The sequence below is a fragment of the Egretta garzetta genome, unplaced genomic scaffold, assembly GCF_000687185.1.
Source record: "Egretta garzetta isolate BGI_Z169 unplaced genomic scaffold, ASM68718v1 scaffold41, whole genome shotgun sequence".
In the NCBI taxonomy this organism is placed as follows: domain Eukaryota; kingdom Metazoa; phylum Chordata; class Aves; order Pelecaniformes; family Ardeidae; genus Egretta; species Egretta garzetta.
Genome location: NW_009258755.1, coordinates 799,803 through 817,206, shown reverse-complemented (window position 1 = coordinate 817,206; position 17,404 = coordinate 799,803). Strand labels below are relative to the sequence as shown.

The window sequence follows — 17,404 nt, the reverse complement described above, 5'->3', positions numbered from 1 at the left end:
GATTACCTTGCGGGATTGAGTCTTTCATAAAGGTGAACTTTCTGGAGGCGATGCAGGAGAAAATGAGCATTTCTAATCTCCTTGGCTCTCTCATCTAATCTGCCAGTTAGGAAAATCTTCCAATCAACTTAATCTCTGTAAATCTGATGTAGCCTTTCTTATCTCTGTAAATGATCGTTTATCTGGCTCTTAAAAACTATTTCCATATTTTCCTGCATCACAGAACTGAAGCCAAGCCCTGCCAAAGGTTAATGTAAATCACCTTGGTGTTCCCATTCAGTGCTGGATTAGTATTTAGCTTAGAGAAAAATGCTACAGTACAGAAAGAAATTCTGTGGTTGAAGATTGTCTCACAAATGATCCTGGCAATTACTTTGCAGGATGCTCGTCGATTCATTTTACATCTCAAATAAACACATATTAAACTATTAACAGAGGAAATTGATCTCTCATTTAAAAACAGACCTGCACCTTAAAATACTGCTTAAGAATGTTTACTGGGATAAAGAAATTGCCTTAGTTACTGGACAATAAAATTGCATTGTTAAAACCAAAAGGCTGTCAATATTAAAAGCAATCTCAAAGTACAGCTGCTGCTGTTTTATACTCCTTTTGCACTTCACTTTATTCAGAAATTAGAGAGAGGCATAAAAGCTTAATGAAATGCCATTGATTTGGGAGCTGCAGCTGCTCAACTTAATAAGACTGAAATAGTAGATTTGATTTGTGGCCCTTTGATAATGTTTCCAAGAGCTGCTATACAAAAGTCTTTGAGTCTAAATAATTGAAAAAATGTGTAAATATCACTTCACAAAGTGTGACATTTTAATAGGGAACATTTTATATGTGTGCCTTGAGAAAGGAAGGTGATGAAAAGAAAGTTCAGCACTGTCAGGTGGCCACTGAAACCTCCCCTCAGAGGCCAAGTTGGAAGGCTGGAAGATGCTGGTTCATGTATGTCTTGACAAGATGCCAAGGTTAAATGCCAAGGGTACTTTGTGCAATTTTGCAGCCAAGCTGTGATCAAATGCCAACTGTGCGGCTAACCGCAACTGGCGATGTGGTTGCACGTGCTTTACGTGGAGTCTGACAAAATGAATTGTAGTCCATGGCTGGTGTTTTTGGACTGGCATGAAATTGCATGGAAATGGATGGAGAAGCAGCTTGCATAAGATTGCATGACTGTAATTGAAGAATTGGTAAGGTAAGCGCATGCATTTAGCCATTAACCACATTCAAAAGTTGCAAAGCACAACCAAAACTAAAAAGTACTCGAGTGGGAAAAACGTGTACAGTGTATTAGCAGCATTGCTCACTTACAATCCTGAGGCCTTGTGCTTGGCTTCGTACATATGTGTCTTCCTTTAATAACTTCATAAGCTTACTTTTCCCTCCCCCCCGCCCCGCAGGACCTCCTGTAAGTACAGTGATACATTGTTGGTTCTTCCAGAATCAGGGAGAAATCTCTTAGATCCTGTTAAGTTATCACCATGATAAAATGATCATGTATCATCAAGAGGGAATTTTGGTATTTATACTTACACAGTGTAAACACTCACTAATTGTCTTGGAGCTGAAAAATTTAATCAGAAAGTTCCTTAAGAAAAAAGTCTCTAAACCAATAAAGCTTTATATTCAGCGCTCCAGATGATAGTGGTTTGGATCGCAATTCCACGTAAGTATGTTATGTTCATTTTGCTCATGACTTGATAACAGATATTTTACTGAGGTATAAAAATGTGCGAGTCTGTTATCTTAAATCTAGACTTGGTAACTCTGCCTTTTGCTGGGTAGTAGCTTCCTTTGCAGCTATCACAAACTCTTGGGGTACAGGCTCCTTGTTCTTTGGGGATAGACAGGCGGTCCAGCTCAGTGCAGTGTAATTGCTACTGAAGCCAGTAAGTGCCTGTGTAAAATCAATATTAAATAATACTATTCGGTTCAGTGAATTGATTGAATCTTCTGCTAATCCTGTTTGTAAGAAAACAGTTTCTCTCTTCTGGGGTTTTATGGTTGTTTTGGGGTTTGGTTGGGGGTTTTTGTTTGTTTGCTTTGTTGTATATTCCCAGGATAGGTCAAAATTCTGACTTGAAGAACAGGACTGAACACATACGTCTCAAACATTTGTATTTATCATGCCATCTATGTGTACCATATGGTGTAAAAGTGTGACCATTAAAACAGTAATTCTTTTACGGTGTTTGCAGACTTCTAATTGGTTTTTTTTCTTTGATAGCTATAGCATGTCCACAGTATTTTAAGGACCTGATTATCTGTCTATTCTATGCTACATGCATATTTGAGAATAATGAATTAATATGTTGGATTTCTGCTGTGCCGTAATGATTTTACTGTAAACTGTATATACTGAGCAGTGATACTACTTGTCGTTCAAAGATTTTGACCATGTGCTCAGCAGTTCATAGTGGCAGATTCATTTAACAAGCCATCAATGAAAAGCCAGGCTTAATACGTAACAGTGCTGTTTATTTGGAGGAAACACTGGCTTCCCCAATTTCTTTTGCAGTCTTCACATGAAATACAAAGAACAATCATAAATCATGACACAAGTGATTTTCCTGTAGCAAGACAACGTGGCAAGAGTTCACTGTGTGCCTCTATGAACGTTGTTGACTTCAGCTCCCTACTGCTTTAGTGTCGGTCCATTAAAAAAAAAAAAAGTCTAGATTGTGGCAATATTAATACAAACCTGAAATAGCTTCCAAGACTGAATAATTTTAAGCAGTATCTGACTTAAAATTCCAAGTTTCCTATTCAAAACTTACAAGACTTCATCTTGCTATGAGGCATTTAAAAATGTAATTTCTGTTCCTAGTTCACTTTTTTATTTTCATAGACACAGTCTGACTAGGGGCAACTGTTATGAACTCAGTTATTGTTTTCACCTGGGAGACTGTGGTAATCATTTTCATTTAAAGTAGCAAATATTTGTAGATCCCACATAGCACTGCATGGAATTAGGTGTACGTTGTATTTTCAAAGGCTGCTGCAGTGCTCTCTTTATTTTCCTTGTACATGACTACTGAGTGTCACATGTGATAGAAGTCAAAGGCTGGTGCTTTCAATTTTTTTTTTTTTTTTTTAATTTTTTTTTTTAGTGATCTGTTATAGCATTCTCTCAAATTTCTTCTTTGGCACCTATGTTCTAGTGGTAGCCTATGTGTCTAATAATTTACTGCCTGGGCACTGAAACTTTTTTTTCTTTTAACCACATATTGCCCCTCAGTCTACATGGATAATTCTCTTCATAACAAAAGGAATTTCAGTGAGCATCCGAAGTAGCCAGTAGCCTTTTAATTAGAAAGTTTATTTAAGTTAAAACATATAATTTCCATTGCCAAAGCCTCATTTCTTCCTTATGTAGTACCTATTTTGTATTTGTTGGTTTGTAATATCATCACATATAAAAAAAATAGATATCAAAATTATAAGTTGCCAGTAATGTACTCTGCATGTTTGTTATGTCATATGTCATGATTGTGTTGTTAATGTGTGTCATACCATTTCATCTCATTCAACCAGGGTCTACCAGGGCGAAATGGCTATCCGGTAACTCATCATATGTTTATGATAGCTTGTATTACTCTAAAATCATGTTGCTGTATTTTAGGTTTGCTGTATTACTACCAAAAAGATTTTCTTTTTTTTTTTCTGTCTCTCAGAGGCCTACAAAACGTAGGACTTTCCTTTAAAAAAAACAACCACCCCCCCAAACCTTTGAGAAGTTTATAAAAAGAACATGAGTGTTTACAATGCATAAATGCAATGCACTTATTGTTTGATATGGTACATATTTTGTGTTCAGCTTCTCCATTCTTGCATACAAAATTCTTTTTTATTCTAATTTTAAAAAATTCTTTAGCAGGATACTGCATCTCAATTTTCCATATTAGAAAGCTGTACAGTTGCCATATGAACCTCTTTCAGGTTCAAAGAAAGTCCTTTCTTTTAACTCTGTCCCGTTTCTCTTGACTACTTCATTCAGTGCATTTCGAGCAAAGTAAAATGCTATTACAGAAGTCCTAGCAGTTGGCTGCATTGTCTATCACAGAGTAATTTTCTGATAATATATGCAAATAATTTTTATCTCAGTTTCGTTCATATCGTCAGGATTTATTTCCTAAAAAAATATATATATATGAAATAATGCATCTTTCTAAATTCTACTAATATTATATTTTTTTTGAGTAGTCAGGCAAGCTGACTGCAGAGTCCCATTCAAGGAAAGAAGCATATGACTACTGTCACGTATGTATTAGAAACCGAGTGACAAAATGTGTTAGTGGATACATTTCAGACATAGTACATATGCACAACATAGTGACTGTTAAAGTATGATGATGATCTTACTTTGTGCACTTGAGAATATAGCACAGAGGGCCCTCCCATATTTGCCTATGGATTTCATATAAAAGCAGCCTAATTTTTCAGTAAATAGATAGATATTAATAGTAGATATGAATAGTAGATTTAAATTGCATACCTTGAACAGCTGCAGGTAGAGGACAATTTCATAGAATCATAGAATCTCCGAATGGTTTGTGTTGGAAAGAACTTTTATAGATCACCTAGTCCACCCCCCTGCCATGGGCAGGGACATCTTCATCTGGAATTGGTGGCTCAAAGGCCCATCCAACCTGACCTTGAACATTTCCAATGATGGGGCATCCACAGCTTCTCTGGGCAACCTGTTCCAGTGTCTCACCACCCTCATTGTAAAAAATTTCATCCTTACATCCAATCTAAATCTACCCTCTTTTAGTTTAAAATCATTGCCCCTTGTCCTGTCACTTCAGGCCTTGGTAGAAAAAAAAAAAAATATATCTCCATCTTTCTGACAAGCCCCCTTTATATAAATTGAAAGGCCACAATAGGATTTCCCTGGACCCTTCTCCCCTCCAGGCTGAACAGCCCCAAATGTCACTGTCTTCTTCATAGGAGAGATCCCTGTGATCATTTTTGTGGCCCTCCTCTGTACCTGCTCTAACGGGTTCATGTTTGTCTTGTGCTGGGGGCCCCAGAGCTGGATGCAGTGCTCCAAGTGGGTTCCCAGGAGAGCAGAGTAGAGGGGGAGAATCCCATCCCTCGACCTGCTGGTCACACTTCTTTTTATGCAGCCCATTTCAGTGCTTTTCTCTGGGCATCTTCTGTAGTGGCAGTTTACTGAGAAATCTTACCAATTAGACATCATCCAAGGGCTATCTTTACTGTTATGAACAGTTGAAAGTCAGCTGGTGAGGAATGGACCATCAGTATCAAGAAATCTGCTTGGATATACTGAAACCATTATCAGGTTTCAGAGTACCCATTCCAATTTCACTTATGGTGCTTAATCTGTGTAGGTGAGTGCACAAAAGTGTGGAGAAGATGGCGTGAAAAGCTTGCCAAAAAACCTTTTTTGATCATCATCCAGCTGTGATCTCTATATACAAAGATTGGGATTCAGAAGAAAAGAGACCCAGAGTGACAACAAACCAGCCCTTAGGCTCTTAGGTCATGCCTTCAGTGAAAATTAAGTATCTTTGGAGTTCCTCATTCCAGTTAATGACCTTAACGCACAAGGTAAAGTTTATTTTGTGCAAAGCACAAAAGCCTCATAGATTAAACTTCTTGGCCTAACGTGTAAGTTGAGAAAATGAGTGGAGTGGATGTATTAGTGATGGACTCATGCATGCTTTGAAAGCTCTATGGCAACAGTTTAAAAATATCATTTTCTTTAGAGCCTGAAGGCCCAGTCCTTTGTCCTGGTCCAGCTGTTTTCTTGAAGAGATTTCTTGTGGGATCTGAAGACAATGAAGGTTCTTGGAAGCCATGTTATTGAAATCGCTGGGTCCGATAGTGGCGTTATTATGGGCAAACTCTAGTCTGAATGCATTTCTGTGCAAGCGTGCAGCCATCCGTGCGTACACAGGCAGACGTGTGCCTTCAGTAGTGCTTAGCACTGATTGAACACTTCTTCCTGCTTGAAAATGACTGGAAATAGGATTTGGCATTGGTTCTTGAAAGTCGTCACTTGGCTGGCTGTTTTGACCTGTTCAGTTACAGCCATATCCTTCTGCTTTGAAGGGGAAATATGTAACAGCAAGCGCAGTGCACTTTAAAAGTACTTATACAGTCCTGTAGAGCTCTATGAAAAGGCTATTAGTGTTTAAAGTTATTTCTCTAGAGTCCTATTTAACTCCTGTAGAAACCTTATTGCTTTAATCTTTATTGGACTTTATAGGATGTTCTGTGAGGATAGTGAGGTATATCTGCCACGTATAACCTAAAAAAGCTCTCTGCTCAATAGGCCAAAACATAACGTTGCAATCTCACAAAAGCCAGCAGCTATTTTCTCCAAGACTTAAATATTCATTGTCTGTGTTCATTCTAATTTTAAAGGTACCTTAAGAAATAATAATAAAATTAAAAGGAATTACAGTGAGAAACCTAAGTTCCTGGGAATATATGGTATCAAAAGTCAAGAAAATAAACTGGACTTATTGCTAATGAGTAACACAGTTATTAAGGGGTTTATAAGAGCATGATTAATTGGTTATTCTGTAAGGCACCATGAGTACTATAAAAAGTGTACACTGTTACAGCTCCTTTTTTTCCTCATTAAGAGGATTGTAAAACAGAGAGTGACCATTGAGATAGGCTATCACATCATCTTAAATAAAAGAGAACAAAAGAGTTCACAGACGTTGGAGAATGAGAACACAGGTATTTGTGGCAGGCATTTTGTATGGCAATGTCACTTCAGAAATAATTCTAGAAATTGGAAAAAAAACCCACCACCCCCGCCACCCCCCAACCCAGCAGCTTGTGAATGCAGTGAGGAGGCCAAATACATAAACCATGTAGTGCTCTGCTGGGGAAAAAGAATTCTAGAAGCTGGTTGAATGGGTAGAAGTTGTTTTCCATTGAAAAACTGAAGCAGACTGAAAAAATTTTTCCTACCCCTTCTCCCAAGCTGAGATACAGATCATGCTCAACATCCAAGTAAATCATCCTGGAAGTTGTTGCATATATGGTGGTAAAGCCACATTATCTTCAGAATAAAGTGTCAGATTATGAAGATGCCCATATACTGTTGCTTCATAAAAGAGGGGATCGGTGAAATTTCTCCTACATCTTTTCATTATGTCAGTCTGCAGAGCACCTGATGCATTTACAAGACCTTTAGGAGCTGTGGAGGGTTATGGCTGCTCCAGGTCATCATGTACTAAATCCCACTTCTCCTAATAGCCTTGGTTCATCTTCAATAAATGTAGACAGATTCCTCTCTTGCAGAAAAGGATGTGTCTAAATTGGAGATTGTGCTCCTGTAACTGTAAAATATCATCACTTGCTCAAAACTGAAATATACATGTTTGCAGTTTCACCTGTCATTTCATTTAAAATTTTCCTAGCTCTTGAAAGACTGACTCACCTCTGAATGGTGAAGATAAACTGGCAAAGCTTAGGACTACAGGAAGAGAATTTCAATTATTCTTTAGCCTGTTATAATTCCTTCTATCTTAGAAAATGTCTTTATCATCACACTTCTGATTTTTGCATCTGTAAAAACATGTCCCCATATACCTTAAGACAAACTGTTATCCTGATATGTAAAGAATTTCAGGTTGCTGTTAGAAGGCTCTGATTCCTCCTCACTGCCCTTTCTGTTCCTGTATTACTAAAGGCCAAGAGAATTCCAGGTGGAACAGAGAAGGGCTCTGAGATGTCTGAGTTTGAAAAAATAGGCCTGGTTTGGAAGAACATGATAATTATCATTGTGAGAAATTTGAAAAAGGCATTTTATTGTCCTGCAACATGACTTTGTCTTTGACAGTGCTTCATATTTCATTTTCTGCTGGCTCTGCAGTTAGAGGTTGGGGTTGTGTAGGCAAATGTGTAGTAAGCAGCAGTGTAGCGCAGACCCTTCCCTCTTCCTTCCTCCATCCTTCCTTTCATATCATGAAACTCGGGTAAATTTCCTGTGCAGTTTGGAAAGAGCACCTTTGGGTAGGGCAAAGCATTGAGCTTTCATTCTTTGTTCTGCGCAGCAACTAGGCAAGGATATGTTTGAGGGCTACTTTATATGTGGCTGCATTAAGCAACCATGAAATCTGGTTGCTTTTCCACCTGTTCATATTTAAGAAGTATAAAGCAGCCGCAAAACCAAACAGAAATACTGATGTGGGTCCTTGGGGCAAGTATTCAGGATCAGCAATAACTTCTCAAAAGGTACTGTGTATTCTCAGGTATATTATATATGTGTTGTCTGTTTAAAAATGGGAAAACCCGGTGGCATTGTGAGCCAGCAGCAGGAGGGTTACCTGCATGGGAACGTTACCCTGGAGGTTTTCTTCCTCTTGTCTTTGCCTCCAATTCACGCACATCATCAGAGAGCATGAGTCTCGGAGAATGTTTCTCATCCGTGCATGAGGTATCAGGACTGACACCTTACAGGAGCTGCCAATGATTGGAAGTACAAGCTGTGGGTATGGCATTTCAGTAATTTGGCTATGACCGAGGTTTGGAACCTGCCTTGTTTCTGGGAGAGTTTTCATAGGAGATTCCAGGCCATCTACAGAATTAGGGGAGTACCGGTCTGATTTTGGAGGTATTTTATATATTCTTTAAAACTAAGTGACATAAATTGATTTCTAGCATAAGAAATGAGATACAATTGATGCATAAAGTTTTCTCATTCGGGTGTCCTGTGGGATGTCTGCTTTTGCAGTTTATTTCTTCTCTGTTAGTGTTGCTAAAAAAAATAATAAAATAATTGCTCGGAGAGACTTATTTTCTCCCATTTAACAGATTTGATGTGCAAGTCTACCAAAAAAAGGGGTGCGTGTTGGCTTGGCTTTTTGTTCCAGTTCAGATGTATCTAGTAGTATTTTTTCTGTTGTTATTTTTAGTGTAAATAAAACATATAGTATGTAAAATTAATCCATCCAAATGCCAGTTTTTCATCCTCAGATACTATGGCAGCTCAGTTGCTGTAAAACAAACATAACTGGAATAATCAAAAGAGAAGAAATGACCAAAGAGTTTTTCATCTGTGATTAAGCACAGCCTACGGCAGTATTAAGCACTTCTGCGACAGCTGTGGTATTTCCAGTAGCTGGTCAGGTCTCCTCTTTTTCACAGTTGTAGTAAAATATAAATGTCTAAGCTCAAGGAGCGGCTCTGTCAGTTCCTGACCTTACCCTGAGGATTTGGGTTGGTGATCCTGTAGAAGTTTCCCACTCTACAGCATTTATTTTTCTCAACAGGTGTCTTCGAGGACCACCTTTTATTTTTGGCATTTGACCAAAGCAACATCTTAAACATATACCAGCAAACTTTTGCAATAAATTTCAGGTTTGGTAGTGAATTTCAGGCTTTTTTTTTTTTTTTTTTTTTTTTTAATACACAGAAAATTCAAGACATCTGGAACCTCAAAATCTTCTTTGTCCTGTGATCTTAGTACATGTTTTCTCAGTTCAATATACTTTATCCTTATTTTTAGTTCTGGCAGAGGTGATTGGCTTTGGAGACATGAGGTTATGAGTTTACCCATCTGCCTCAACCATCTTCCTTGTTCTCAGGGAGCAGAGAGAATCCTCTCTTTCTTTCTTCAAAGGGATACAGTTGATCAGCTGTCCATCTCAAAAGGTTACCGGGTTTACAGATTTCTTCATTCATAACCATGTACTCCTTGCCCATTTTTCCAGAAAGTTGCCAGCTGATGCCAATGCCTTAGATTCAGCCAAAAATGAGTGACTACTCAGGATGAGTGTAAATTAAGTCCTTAGATGTTTTGGTTTTTTTTTTCTTATTTCACATAACCACTTTCCATTAATACATTCACTGCAACAAATTGGAGCTCCAAATAGTCTTGCCATGGTTCACCAAAACTCTGTATACAAGCTATTTGTTAGTGAGCCTTCCAAGAACATACTTCAGCTCACATGGAGTGCAATACTAATTGGTTACAGCCAGTCCCTAGACTTCTTCGTATGCTGTACATGAGTGCTATGGTCCTGTCACTGCAGCTTCTAATGAGAGCCGGGCTTCTCTATTATAGTCGGGCCAGCAACTGCAGGAACAAGAGTTAGGGGGCTATGGCATTCAGTTCTGCTCTCACACGTGGAGTTAAGACAGTTTTCTACAGCTGTAGGCAAAAGATGCTTTCAGCCTTTTCCATGGATACATCTGTCAAGTCCGGTACTCAATAGTAGCTGTAGCTCCTGGAATCGATCACTTTAAGTGATGGATACCAGTATGACCTTTTTCAAGATGTACCTGTGTTATGTGATGTGAGCCTTGAACAAAGGTCAACCAGAGGTGGGTGACTTGCTTAAGTATGAATTTTGCTTTGATATCAAACCATAGATATGGTCCTAATTGCAATTTTTAACTGCAGGATCAAAAATTGTGTTCTGGTGGGTAATGTTCAGATAGGCAAGAGATGAAGCCCACTTTGTAAAAAAAATAATTGAGTTACACCTTTCTGGTCTGCAGTTGTTGCCGTCATGTAGTATTGGTTAATAGGCCTATAGTGGCAAGTTGTGTCAAATTGTTTGTTCTTAGAAAGCTTCAATGGCACCTCAGAAATCTTCCTAACAGTCACAATACAGTGAACTGGAATTTATCAGTGATGCAATAGCAGAATCCACAACAGTTACGCGATTCCCAAACAGACGCTTTAATTTAAACAGGCTCAACACACGCTTGTTGCTAAACAGGTTAACTATGTGGTACTTCTGTGCCACGAGAACCAGGGGAAGGCTGTAAGAATGTAGTAATTTTTAGAAAAATACTGCAGCTGAGATCATACTAATAATGCTCAGCAAATAAACATCCAGTTTTTCTTACTAATTGTGGGAGAGTCTCTGAATTCACATGGCTGGCTGAGTAATAGCTGCGGCCTTTGTAATGATGTCAGTCACATTTAGATGATAATGGTTTTTATGACCTTTGGATCTGTAAATAATATGTAATAAAATTCATCAGTTTATGCTGAATTTTGAACAGAGATTGAAGATAATCATAAAAGTTGTCTTGAACAAAAAAGTTTGAGGCCTCTTAATCTTACAGTTACTATTAATTCCGTGTCACAGATGATAATTGAAGCTACACATCAGAACATGTTTATTAGCTGCTTATAAGCTAGTTTTCATTTTGAATGAACCATGGGATGGATGCTTTCATCTGTTACATTCACGTAATACCGCATAAATAAGAGAAGGCAGCGTTTGTTCCTGCAGCTCCCTGGAGGATGCTCAGAGTGCCCCAAGCTATTCCCTATCTGTGACTGTGACAGTGAAGTAACAACTGCCTCATATGCAAAAGCCAGCAACATAGGAAGATATTTCTACCCCTTTCCTCACTTGCAATTATAAAAAGAAATTGCCATAGATAAGCTAAAGTAGAAACTTCACATGGTGACTTAAGAAAATTACTTGTGCTGCAATAAATGCCTGCCTACATAGTATATTCTGGTTTAAACTTATTAAACTTTCTAAATTATTTTAGTCCATTTTCTACATAGCATTACAAATAAGGATGCAAAAAAATAGTAGAATAACAAAACAAAATTATAGTAGATAACCTCGATGCATCATTAGTAATACATAGAATTGTTACCATATGCTGAATCCTCCAAGACCCTTCTTTAAACTAGCAATTTCCACCTCAGATGAATGGACAGAGAACTCTTGTATTGCAAAATCCACATCTCTGCATGGCATTTTGTAGATGTCAGTGTGTGATGAGAACTAAGCAGATAATGCTAGGATATGCTAGGATACCACTAGTGTGAATCAGTGTACATTAGGCTCACAGCTGACGTCAGTTCAAAATGATACAACCCCATGTATCTATCGGATACGTACAGGATTACAGATGATGGTAGATGGATAGGATAGGTGTAATTTAACAATTAAATGTGTTTTTTCAGTATTTTCCTCTGTAGCTTTAAAAATTGCCTTCTCCTCTTTCATAATAAAGCATGTATAGGTGGAGAAAGGAATTAATCTGATTTGTCACTTATTTGACAGTATACATAAATTTCTGATGTCTCTCTAGGCTACTCCACTGAGTTCAGCTTGGCAACTAAGCAGGTGGTATGCAGAAAGCTGTAGTTATGATTTTCACATTTATGCTTTGGCAGGCATAATTGATGCTTCAACTGTACCTGAGATCATCCTTGCTTGCCTTTCTTTGGGCACGCCACTCGAAATTTCCCAGTCCTTCCCTCGCAATGCCTGATTTAACTCCCCAGTGTAACAAATAGCTTTTTTTATGAAACAAACTATGCTGGAGAAAAACATTGTGTTCTAAATGTTTTCCCAATATACACGTAGATAGGAATTGTAGTTCTAGGGCTTGTTTCTCAATTTGTATTTGACAACTGCATGTGGATGTAGAGTGAGTAACCAGTGATATTTAAAAATGCGTCTGACAATTTGCCTGAGCTGTCACTTTCTCACAAAATGTTTTCAGATTCAAAGAAAATGTTAAATCACTTGCAGTAGAAACCCTATAGTTAATTACTATTTATATCTGTCACAAATGGGAAGGGAAATCCCAAACCATCTTATAAGAATTCTTAAGTCATCGATTCCTTCATCTTGAAGGAGGGTTGCGAACATGATGCGTCATTTTCTCTCACACTGGATTTTTCGTTTGGACTATTTCGTTTCATTTTCATTTTAGACTCGATATAGCTGAAAGATACGTAAAACTTTACTACCCATGCAGCTCCCCAATGAGTATTCCTATGTGGGAGTTTAAGTGTGTTGTTAATCCTAGCTGAGGTCAGGAGGTGTAAAATTTCATTGGAGAGACTTGTTCCTAAATCGCTAGACTAGGTGGTTGAGTTCTGTGATTTCCAGAACATGCAGGGTGGAAGCGTTTTCTTGAAGGCTGTTTGGACGCCTGCTTTCCCCTGCAGTCAGCATTCAGCTCCCATTTATGAGAGAGGCGATATGAGGAGGGGAACATCTGGAGTAGGCAGGCACCTGAACTGGTTCTGCTTATAAAGCTGAACAAGGAACTTTTTCCCTACTGGGAATCAAAAAGTTCTTTCATATGCCTGTAGTGGGCCCCACGCTGCTTAGCATCATCCGGTAATTACACCAGAAATTATTTGGCTAGCATTTGTCAAGCTAATAAGGTCCTCAGCTCTATGTTTTGGGGGTTCTTTTTTAACGCCAGAAGTTAGCTGGGAGAACAAAGCCTTAAAGTACTTTTTCTCCGTTCCTGGGGATCTTTGGGATGGGCACATTTAGTGTGCATCCTGCCTCTTGCATCACAAGGAAAATACTAGGCTGTTGTTTGGACTGCTCTTGTTTTCCTTTTCTCAGCTACGTGTGTGCATATCAAACTCAAGATTAGTTAAAGCAGTTTGTGAAAGCAAACTTACTTGTCTGGTAGGAAAGATTTATACAAGCAGTGTGGAATGTCAAGTCGAAGTTTTTTCTGGGACTGTGTAGGATACAGATCATAAATCACCCTTGCAAAGTGGGTTGGTGTTTTTTTTTTTTTCCTGTTTGGCTTAAGGTAAAGCAATTAACATTTATTATTTTTGCTAATATTGAGATCTGCATACTACTGATAACCTAACAGAGGACCATTGAGTTAAGAATTGTTTTTGGATTGCTTTGTACACATTCATGGTAGCTATTCCCAGTATAAATGAGAGGAATTTAACCCTTTGCTGTTTTGCCTCGCAAAAGGAACACGATGAAAAACAGTATCATGCACGTGAGCACTCATCAGTTGAAAAGAATATTAAGCTTTGAGTGTAGAAATTGTTTTCTTGCTGCTACGTGATATTCTTACCAAAATAAACTGCTGTTTGCTCCTGCTTGAAAGCTTGGAATTCTTAGCAAGTGAAGTAAAACCAGGAAAAATTTAGAAATTTTAAAAAGTCGCACTATATTCTTTCTGTAACGGTTCCTTTTTTTACCAGATCAGTTGCAACTAAGATTAACAAAGGTAAGGGTAGATTCTTCTACTTTTCTAGAGAAGCAATCCCCAAAACAAATACTGCTTACTATGAGAGGGCAAAGTGGAATTGGGATCTATGTGAAGAAAAGAATTAGGAGACATATTGTGGGTGCTAAGGAAGTTCTTTATTTCTCAGTACACAGATTTTTGTGAAATGGAAGTTGTAGGACTATGCTGAGGTTCAGGGCTCACATTCAAATTCATGTTTTTGTTCAATAGTATTAGATATGTATATTGAGTTTTTGGCCTCCAGAAGCTGGAACAATCTTAGTTTGCCACTTGCAGTTAGTTTCAGAGGGTGATGGTACAGTTTTCCGTAGGTGAGAGAGAAGGTTGAAAGAAAGTGTAACATACAGCCCTTCAGTAACTTTTGTAATGCAGAATGTAGTGTTTGCATTCCTAGTTGTGAAAGTGCAGGTGTAGTTCCTTTTTTTTTTCTTTTTTTCTTTTTTAATAGAAATACTCCTCCTGAGTGAGGCCTATGGTTTTCTTTCAGGTAGTCTGACTGATTAGCCGGTCTCTGAAGAGAAAATGACCTCAACGTTTCTAATTCCAGCTGTGTGGATCAATTATCCTGATTTTTTTTTTTTTTTTTTTTTTTTTAACCCACTCTGCATATGATTGGAGATCTCTCATTTTAGGTCTCTGCCCTTAGGGTATGTAAAGTGTAATCTGGTATTGCCATCACATCCAAATTGTTTCTCCCTAGATGGGAATGCAAAGAAACACATTTTTGTTCTTCATCATGGTACCAGCTTCTGCAAAAATCCTTTTATAATCTTGAAAAAGAATTATGTTAGAAGAAAGCCAGGAAAATGTTTTATTTGGATGTATTCATGTGTGGATCCACAAAACTTATAAGAATAGTCTAGAGATTTGGAGATTAAATGGACTAGTGAGATTGGTAAATGCCTTAGGATTTTAAAAGCTGTTTCACTGAACTATATTCTGGTTTTGGATTCACCAGTTCAGCTCTGGTAAATTTCAATTTAACTTGCATAATTTGACTGAAATTAGAAAACAGGTGAGAGGAGTGTATGATTTGCTGGAGTATGGCTCAGAAAGGCACAGGTATGAAATACTTGGATTTGCAGGTTTTCTTGGCTGGGGGGGGGGAGCCCATGTTCTATACCATAGGTCAGTCTGATTTCAGTAACTTTTGTTTCCTTGTTTAAATGCTTTGTTGGTTGAGTTTCTGTTTGTGCAGCAGTTGTCAAGGAAGAAGAAAAAACTTCTTTCTGACTGTGCAATGAGACACTGGCTCTACTTGGAGTTAAAAGGGGATTTCAGAATCAAAGTAGAAAAAATTCTGAATTTGTTTCTAGATAGGCAAGCTTCAAAAAGCAGATGTAGGAGTATGGCGAATCTCAGTAGCTTTTCCTAAATAGCTTGAGGGGGAAAATAGGCACCAACTCAACAGGGAGATTTTGTAGAGATGAACTTTTGTTCTCTGATGTAAAAAAAAAAAAAACCAAACCAAACCTCAAACCCCCCAACAACAACAACAAAAAAAACACAAACCAAAAGAACCAACTAACCAAAAAAAAAAAAAACCACAAAAAAAATTATTCTTCTTTGCACATAAATTTCAAAAATACATAAATGGAATTTTCCATAAAAGAAAAAGAATTGTCAGGAGAAGTTGTTTGGAAGTTGGGCCTATATATTCTTTCACCTACAGCAAAATGAAGACCTGCAGAAGCAGTCTGAAGCAGCATTGCTGATTGGGCTCTGCATTAAAATGACAAGATTCTTCCACCATCCTCTCAGTAGTCTCTGTCGAGCCAGTTATGAGCAAACCGAAATTCCCTCTAGATATTCCTTCTAGCTGGTGAACATATGGCTCCAGGCTCTCCCCTTTGTGGCTGTTCTATTGTATTGACTCATTCTTGACTGAGTTTCTTTTCTTCCTCCTCTGTCTTTTGCTCCATTTCCTTACCCAGCAACATGGTTTCTAGGTCCCTCAAATCTTTTGGCAGCCAATACAGTGTTGCATTTACATTCTTGCAAGCATCTGCTTACTTCTGATAACACTTTATTTTTTTATGTAAGGTTCAGCACTTTCCCCCCTCTTTAACCCCTTTGATGTTTGCTCTTGAGCGAAATATTGAAAAGCAGGAAGTTCTTATATTTCCCCATTAACCTCTTATAAAAATACTGGCACAAATAGAAGGGTTATCTTATGTCAGACATTATCTCCCATCCATATGCTATTCATTGTCATCTTCCAGGCATGAGTTACACCTGGGCTTACAAAAAAGGATATGCAACTTCTCCTCTTGCTCCTCTTCCTCATTCTGCACACTCCTGTGTATGGGTTAACCTGCTACTTTCAACCTTGTCATGAACTTCCAAATGTTATGCTTTGGGTTTAAATTGCAGCGTCCAGTGTTCTGCTTGAAAGACCATTAGGTCTGAGGTCAGTGGGACAGGACAGTAGGGCAGTAAATGAGGTAGCGCTCAGCTCCGCAGTTAAAGTAATGCAACTAGTAAAAGCATAGACTTGCAAATAGAGATGCTGTATATCTATCTGAGCACTTTATGTGATTTATAATCTTTGTTATTAAGTGCTTAATGATTTTGTTTTCATAGTCACAGTAATAGATGTTCCTTCTGGAAACCAAGTTTTGGTACTGATCATGGCAAGATTTATGTGAAAATTTTTCTTCAGGGACTAGAAATAATCCTTTCTTAAAATACAAATTCTTTCATTGCTACATCCTACTACATTGCTGTATGTTACTGGGGTTGTTTAGCCTGGAGAAAAGGAGGCTGAAGGGAGACTTTATCACCCTCTGCAACTGCCTGAGAGGAGGCTGTAGTGATGTGGGTGTTGGTCTCTTTTCCCTGGTAACAGGTGACAGGATGAGGGGAAATGGCCTCAAGCTGTGCCAGGGCAGGTTTAGATTGGTTATTAAGAAAAATTTCTTCACCGAAAGGGTTGTTAAGCATTGGAACGGACTTCCCAGGGAAGTGGTTGAGTCCCCATCCCTGGAGGTATTTGAAAGATGGGTAGATGAGGTATTTAAGGACATGGTTTAGTGGTGGACTTGGGAGCGTGAGTTTAACGGTTGGACTTGGTGATCTTAAAGTCTTTCCCAACCTTCTACATCCCTCTTTTCATGTTAAATTGGGGAAATAGAACAGGTGGTGCATCATTAAAAACTATGGGGAAACATTTTGGGAAGAAAGAATGAAAAAGGTTGTAGTGCATCCCTGGATTCTGCTTTATTTCCTGGAATGAATTAAGCTTTTCAAGTGTGCTTTGTATAGTTTTTCCATAATGATTTATGCTTTTTGAGAATTTACACTTTCCAAATAATTTTGGAGAGGACAGTGTTGTATGCAGCACCATCAACTTTTAATGAATGATTTAGGTTATAGTGCGTTTAAGACAACAGTAGTGTCTTTA

The 17,404-nt window shown here is 38.2% G+C and overlaps 1 protein-coding gene across 1 annotated transcript in view; it reads left to right on the top strand.

The window, feature by feature from the left end:
• COL25A1 (collagen type XXV alpha 1 chain) overlaps window positions 1–17,404 on the top strand; it is a gene marked incomplete at its 5' end in the record, with an annotated part of 325,700 nt that overhangs the window by 165,708 nt on the left and 142,588 nt on the right. Inside the window, one exon of the mRNA XM_035888891.1 lies at window positions 1,410–1,417. Coding sequence (XP_035744784.1) covers window positions 1,410–1,417 — 8 coding nt within the window. The remainder of the gene's footprint in view (window positions 1–1,409; window positions 1,418–17,404) is intronic.